This window comes from Myotis nattereri (genome assembly GCF_964212035.1).
Source record: "Myotis nattereri genome assembly, chromosome: 2".
NCBI classification, from domain to species: Eukaryota; Metazoa; Chordata; class Mammalia; order Chiroptera; family Vespertilionidae; genus Myotis; species Myotis nattereri.
Window position 1 is genome coordinate 194,779,874 of NC_138076.1, and position 6,777 is coordinate 194,786,650.

The window sequence follows — 6,777 nt, forward strand, 5'->3', positions numbered from 1 at the left end:
GAAGTATGTGCTAGTTTCATCGCCATTTCAACAGCAGGTGCAGAGGCACCTGATGGTTATTAAGTTCTAAGTAACTTGCCCTAAGTAAGCCTCACGTGGCAAAACCAGGGTCTCCCAGGTGGCAGGCACTGTGTCCACGTGCCTCACCCACCCTTCCCCGATTTAGTCCAGGGTCCTTACTGTGTACCAGGTGAGGCTCTAACAGATCGGGCTGGAGTATGGCGAGGAAAAGGTCTGGTCCTCGATGTGGGGGTGCTGGACACAGCACCCAGAGACCTTAGAGGGGAAACAGAGAGAATAGATGTCCCTCCCCAGTGACGCCCGGGCACACACTTGGTAAGGGGGTGAGGGATGTTTCGGTCACACCAGCTCTCAATCCACCGCCGAGGCTGTGCCTGGTTGGGGTGAGCAAGACCCTTTGCTACTCCGAACAAGAGCTGTTTCACCTTAGTCCCAGCCCTGGTTCCTTCCCTTCCACCCTAGACCCTGAAATAAGATAAATACGCAGAGTTGGCTGGGTGCAGTGAACTTTATTGATGGTGCACGACAGAGCAGGGCTCCCTGGGCCCCTCCCCTTCTCCGGGGGTCTGGGATGGAAACGGTGGTCAGGAGATTCTCAGTGTGTCAGGGGTTCGATCTGGGGCGGGGACTCCCCAGCAGCGGAGGGCCTCTCTTCCTCTCGCTGGGGCTGGTGGTCCGGGGGACTCTTACTCCTTGGAGGCCATGTGGACCATAAGGTCCACCACCCTGTTGCTGTAGCCGAATTCATTGTCATACCTGGAAGGGGAGGAGGGGGAGGTGTTATTTTTCTGAGCCAGACACTAGAGGGCGCCAGACCCATAATCAGTTTTTCGAGCATTGTCCCACCCCCAGCCACATACCAGGAAACAAGCTTGACAAAGTGGTCATTGAGGGCAATGCCAGCCCCAGCATCAAAGGTGGAGGAGTGGGTGTCACTGTTAAAGTCGCAGGAGACCACCTGAGGAAAGAAGGCCAAGTATGGGAACCCCGTCTTGGTCAGCAGGGCTGTGGACCCCAAGCTCCCTGCCCTATCAGTACCTGGTCCTCAGTATAGCCCAGGATGCCCTTGAGGGGGCCCTCTGATGCCTGCTTCACTACCTTCTTGATATCATCGTATTTGGCCTAACAAGGTAAAAAAAAACGATATGGTTATTCAGGTTCCAGTATTGCCACCATTCTACCGAGACCAGCCCCCAGCCCCAAGCTGCTCCAGGCCACACTCACAGCTTTCTCCAGGCGGCAAGTCAGATCCACCACCGACACATTGGGGGTGGGGACGCGGAAGGCCATGCCAGTGAGCTTCCTGTAGGCACAGGGAAGTGGGGTCAGTACCAGCTCCTGGTTCCCCCAGGCTCCAGTCCAGAAAAGCAGCAAAAAGTCTCACCCATTCAGCTCAGGGATGACCTTGCCCACAGCCTTGGCAGCGCCAGTAGAAGCAGGGATGATGTTCTGGGCAGCCCCTCGGCCATCACGCCACAGCTTCCCAGAGGGGCCATCCACGGTCTTCTGGGTGGCGGTGATGGCGTGGACTGTGGTCTGGAAACACGGAGGACAGAGTGAGGGCCCTGCATAGTGCTCACCACCCTGCAACCTCCCTCCTCAACTTTAGGAGAAATAAAGGGATACAGTGACCCGAGCTAATGCACAGGAACCCAAATTCTCCACAGGCCCCCCCCCCCCCCCCGCCCAATACTGGGTGAGAAATGAACATTGAGGTCACTTTCCCCATCACTCTTACCATGAGTCCCTCCACGATGCCAAAGTTGTCGTGGATGACCTTGGCCAGGGGGGCCAAGCAGTTGGTGGTGCAGGAGGCATTGCTGAAAAGAGGCAGGCCAGTCAGGGGCAAAGGTGACCCTCCTCTAACCGCAGCGTTCACTACCCAACCACGTCTCCATGCCCTTCTGCCACGCTCACCTGACAATCTTGAGAGAGTTGTCATACTTGTCATGGTTCACACCCATCACAAACATGGGGGCGTCCGCAGAAGGGGCAGAGATGATGACCCTCTTGGCCCCGCCCTTCAAGTGAGCCTGCAGCAGAGGAGGCGTTACAAGGGGCTGCATATCCAGCAGCCTCTGCTTCCCATTGAGCCTTTCTTGGTCTAACACCCCCCCCCCCCCCCCGGTCTTCTTATGATGCCAACTCCATCTGTAGCCTCCCTGCCACTCACCCCAGCCTTCTCCATGGTAGTGAAGACACCAGTGGACTCCACAACATACTCGGCACCAGCATCACCCCATTTGATGTTGGCGGGATCTCGCCTACAAGGGCAGACGGGACAAAGCTCAGGGACAGGAGTACCATGTACCCAAGGTGGTCACCCCATCCTACCACCTCCCCCAAAGCACACTTATTACTGTTCTTCCACACTCACTCCTGGAAGATGGAGATGGACTTCCCGTTGATGACCAGCTTCCCGTTCTCAGCCTTGACTGTGCCCTTGAACTTGCCGTGAGTAGAGTCATACTGGAACATGTAGACCTGGAGGGGCAAGCGCGGGCTTCAAGGGGCTGCACATCCACCAGCCTCCGCTTCCCAGCCCAGCCGTACAGGCAACACTCACCATGTAGTTGAGGTCAATGAAGGGGTCATTGATGGCGACAATATCCACTTTGCCAGAGTTAAAAGCAGCCCTGGTGACCAGGCGCCCAATGCGGCCAAATCTGAGGGATGAAGAGGTGAGAAGGCATGAGGAGGAGGGAGCGGAGAATTCTCCTGTAAGTCGCCCGTGGCCCACTCGTCCTTTCAAAAGGAAGATAGTGCTTTCCTGCCACCAGAAAGCCCCAGAAGGTCTAATTTATCTTCCTCCAGCAATCCTGCCAGCCACCCCGACTCCACAGCATGGCCACAAAGTAAAGGCTTTCCTATCTTGTCCAAGAGGTGATTAGGCCCCAAAACGTGCTCAACCCCTAGTCCTCTGAAATAAATGTTTTCGAATGTTCAGAGTATCTTTAATTTCTACTTCTCTTCATTGTTTAAAGCAGGGGCCCTCAAACTACGGCCTGCGGGCCACATGCAAATACAAATATTGTATTTGTTCCCGTTTTGTTTTTTTACTTCAAAATAAGATATGTGCAGTGTGCATAGGAATTTGTTCATAGTTTTTTTTTTAAACTATAGTCCGGCCCTCCAACGGTCTGAGGGACAGTGAACTGGCCCCCTGTTTAAAAAGTTTGAGGACCCCTGGTTTAAAGTCTTACAAATGTCCTCCCCCCTTGGACACCCCCCCTCCCGGCCAGGCAATGAAATCTTGCGAGCAACAGTGCAGGGCCCTCCTACTGCCACCCACGGCCTGGAACATGCACTCATCACCCGCTCTGCGCCCTGGCAATGCTTGCTCCTATCGGCCCAGCTTCAGGCCACACCCCTAGGAGCAAAGACCTGTGTACTCAGCATCACCAAGCTCAAAGGGCAAGAGTAAAGGTCGGAAGTTAACTGGATGGGGGGGAAGCCCACCTCTTCCCTAAGCCCCTCCTACAAAAGGGAGGAGCGGTTTCAACCCCTAAGAACCGGGTTCTAGTTGCTAAGCTACCTGTCCTTCCTAGCTCCTGCAGAAATCAGGCAGTAGGAGCCACAGATGTGTCTATGCCGGGAAGGAGGGGAGCTAGCAGCAGCCAGGCCCCCAGCGCAGAAAGGTCAGGTGCTATATTTAACCCCAGATTGGGGTAGTCCGGATCTGGTTTCCGGAAGATGGAATGGGGAGAAGGGCAGGGTTCCCAAGGCTCTCAGACACCCAATCCTCCCAGTGACCTTTACAGCCTGGTCCTTAGGGTTGTGTGCGCTCCAGCCGTGGGCGAGAGGAGTTTGAAGGGGAGCTGGTGTGGAGAGGGGCTGGCGCTACAAGGAGCCATTTTATGGCGGAAAATTTCTAGCTACCATGACTCAGCTGCCCTCGCATGGCTCTAAGCCACAGCTACCACACCTCCCCCGAAAAAGAGAAAAAGGGACACAAAAGGCCCCCCAAACCACGTTTCTGATTCGCCAGAGAATCAGCTGGGCCAAGCACCCTCTCCAAGGGCACCTCTGCGGGCAGGTCAAGGATGGTTTAGGCCAGGGCGAATGTGGACCGAGTGCTGAGGTCCGGCTCTTTGGAGCAGCTCGGGAAAGCCTTGCCTCATCAGGTTTACCGAATAAAGGCGGCTCCACCCCAGCGAGGCAGGAGGGTTAGTCATCGCCAGGGAGGGAGGAGGACTGGAGGTAAGGAAGGTTTCCTAACGGCGATTCATTCATTTCCTTCCCAATTGCAACATGGCGGCGAGGTGACCGCAAAGGAGCCCGCTCGGCGGCGAGCTGCGCCTGCTGCATCCCCGCTGCGCGGCCAGGTGGGGCCAAGGAGGGGGGAGGGGGCTTCCTCCCAGCACGTGACCCCACAGGGCGCGAAAGGAGAGAAAGAAACCCCCGCGAGGGGGCTAAGGGAATGGTCCAAGGCCCAGACTGGAGGGCTCCCTGCTCATCTGGGGCGGAGGTGGTGCAACCAATGGGAAGTGGGGGACAGAGGTCCTCTGAGGTCGAGCTCTGACCTTGAGCTCTCCTTGGGGGTGGGAGGGCCCGACCATCCCCCACGTCCCCCAGCGCTTGCAGAGGCTGAGGCAGGGCAGGACCTGCTGCGCCCTCACTCACCCGTTCACTCCGACCTTCACCATCGTGTCTCAGGGTTGTGGCTGCTGGAAGGAGTATGAGCATCAGGGCGCGGGCGCGAGCGGGTCCCTCCTCCCGTCTCCCCCTCCCCCTCCCCTAGCCACCATCCTCTCCCTGCGCCTCGGCACGTCCCCCTCGGCCATCGCACCGAGGCGCACCCCCCGCACCCCGGGGCGCCCTCACCCCGCCGCTGCGCCCCGGCCCGCGCGCAGCCCCTCTGGAATGTCCCCGGCCCTGGCGGCGCCCGCCGGCTTGTCTTTACCTGGCCCAGCGAGGAGGAGAGGCTGTCTGACGCACAGGGGAGCAGAGAGCGCTCGGGGGAGGCTGCAGCCGCAATTTATAGGAACCAGGCGTGGCGGGGGCGGGGGTGACGCGAGCCGCCTCCCCTCCCGCCGCTCGCCCAGTCCCAGCCCAAGGGCGCAGAGGCCTGAGCTACGTGCGCCCGTAAAATCTCGAGTAGCCGGGCCCCTCTTTTTCTTTTGGACCCGCCGGGTTCTTCGCATGTGCACGCCTCGCGCGTGTGGGCTGGGGACGGAGCGGGAGGGGACCGAGCGCGGCCCCCGGGAGGAGGTGATGGTGATGGAGCCGAGGACGTGCCTGTGGGCGCGCGGAGACGGTGGTCTCGGGGACGGGAGCCCTGGTGAGGCCCGAGCCCACCCCGGGGCGAGGGCGGTCAGGTGGCCGCGCGGATGGAACCGCAGGGCTGGGAGCCGGTGGGATGGGGACTTGGAGCTGGAGCCGGGGCGGCTGCTGGCTGCACGCGGCCACCCGTCCCCTTTCTCTCAAAGGCGAGAGCGCGGAGGCTGAGGAACTTCTCGAGGCTCCTCGGTAGTGACACAGGAACAGCCGAGAGAGGGCGGGAGGGGCCCCTGCGCCCGCCGCTGGCCCTCTCCCAGCCCCCTTCCCGTGGCTCCGGGCCTGTCTGGGCCGGGGGCCTGGGCCGGGCGCTGAGCTGCGGGGCCGGAAGGGTAGGTTGAGGGGGAGGCATCTGCGCTGAAGGTCACGCTGCCCTGCAGCTCGGGCAGCCGGGAGACCTGATCGCTGGGGCAGACATGCCGGCCCCGTATGCACCAGCGGCTCCCCCCGGCCTGGCCCGGCCGAGGGCGGAGGGACCACTGCTTAGGGGCCACCCACAAAGTCGCTCCTGGGAACCGGAGGGCTGTGCCGCCGGGAGACAATGCCCCTTTCACCCACTCCAGCCCGGGGCAGAGCGGGACGTGCGGGCGGAAGTCCCTCCCCGTCCTGGGACGTGCTGACCAGCCCGGAGCCAGGGGCTGTCCTTCCCTGGCGGTGCCCGGGCCATGGTGGGGGCAGGGTGAGGAGTCTGGAAGAGGGGAAAGATGGGGAGGTCCTGGGCACCTGGTGGCAACAGGTAGGGGAAGGGAGCCCAGTGGGTCAGTAGCCCAGGCTGTGCCGGGTTTGGGCTGAAGATGGAGGGCTGGTTCTGAGCACTTGAGAGGGAGGGTTTAGAAGGGGGTGGGGTGAATGGACATTGCCCATCAACAGGTGTGGGGGGGCCGGGATCTGGGGCCTCTGCTGGCCCGGCATAACCTGACACCAGCCCCCTTTTCTAACTAAAAGCCTGGAGCTAAGTTTAGCTGGTGATAACCTTTGCTCAAAAGGCAGAGAGCACGCTGTCCTGCACCCCGACTCCAGCCCCAGTCCCTTCCCTTTCTGGGATTGCCGCCCTCCAGGCTGTGTCCAGGCAGCCATCAGCATGGGTGGTGCCCAGGCTTTTCATGACCAGATCAGGGCCGGAGGGCACCTAATGCTGAAGGAGGTGGGAAGCCCACACTGCAGAGAGGGCTGGGCGGTGGAGATGCAGCTGCTACTGCTCTGCCAGGACTAACAACCCTTCCTGACAGGGGCTTTAGGAGGCCCTCCATGCTCCTGCACTGCCCACAGCATGTGTCCGAGGTACTGGCTTCCCCTCTGCCTCCATTTTTTATTACTGTCTCCTGTTAAAAACACACCAATAGAGCTCAGTGCCTCAGTGCCCACTGACGCAGTCTGTTGTCATGACAGCAAGCTCAGCCTCCATTTCCAGGTGACTCAGCAGATAATTGGGGAGGTAGAAGGGGTGACAGGCTTCAGGTGGTTGCACACTAGCAGCAC

The 6,777-nt window shown here is 59.9% G+C and overlaps 1 protein-coding gene across 2 annotated transcripts; it reads right to left on the bottom strand.

Moving 5' to 3' along the window:
• Positions 1-514: 514 nt before the first annotated feature.
• On the bottom strand, positions 515-5,864 carry GAPDH (glyceraldehyde-3-phosphate dehydrogenase). 2 transcript variants are annotated; one of them, XM_081084499.1, is made up of 12 exons: positions 4,925-5,864; positions 4,645-4,688; positions 2,588-2,687; positions 2,399-2,505; positions 2,195-2,285; positions 1,939-2,054; positions 1,760-1,841; positions 1,406-1,557; positions 1,246-1,324; positions 1,060-1,143; positions 882-979; positions 515-777 (listed from the first exon to the last, which is right to left on the bottom strand). In XM_081084499.1, exons 2-12 carry the CDS (start codon positions 4,665-4,667, stop codon positions 708-710), a joined length of 1,002 nt encoding a protein of 333 aa, XP_080940625.1. In that variant the 5' UTR covers positions 4,668-4,688; positions 4,925-5,864; the 3' UTR covers positions 515-707. The 2 variants fall into 2 exon arrangements, with proteins under 2 accessions (XP_080940625.1, XP_080940626.1); XM_081084500.1 differs by having other exon boundaries at positions 4,645-4,685; positions 4,925-5,075.
• Between the last annotated feature and the right edge of the window lie 913 nt (positions 5,865-6,777).

Excerpts from the sequence above, each read along its gene's own strand:
- GAPDH (XM_081084499.1), bottom strand. The coding sequence starts at position 4,667 with ATGGTGAAGGTCGGAGTGAACGG. Across the intron at positions 1,144-1,245 it reads CTTGCCGCCTGGAGAAAGCT|GCCAAATACGATGATATCAA; the intron begins GTGAGTGTGGCC and ends TTACCTTGTTAG. Across the intron at positions 778-881 it reads TTTGTCAAGCTTGTTTCCTG|GTATGACAATGAATTCGGCT; the intron begins GTATGTGGCTGG and ends CTCCCCTTCCAG.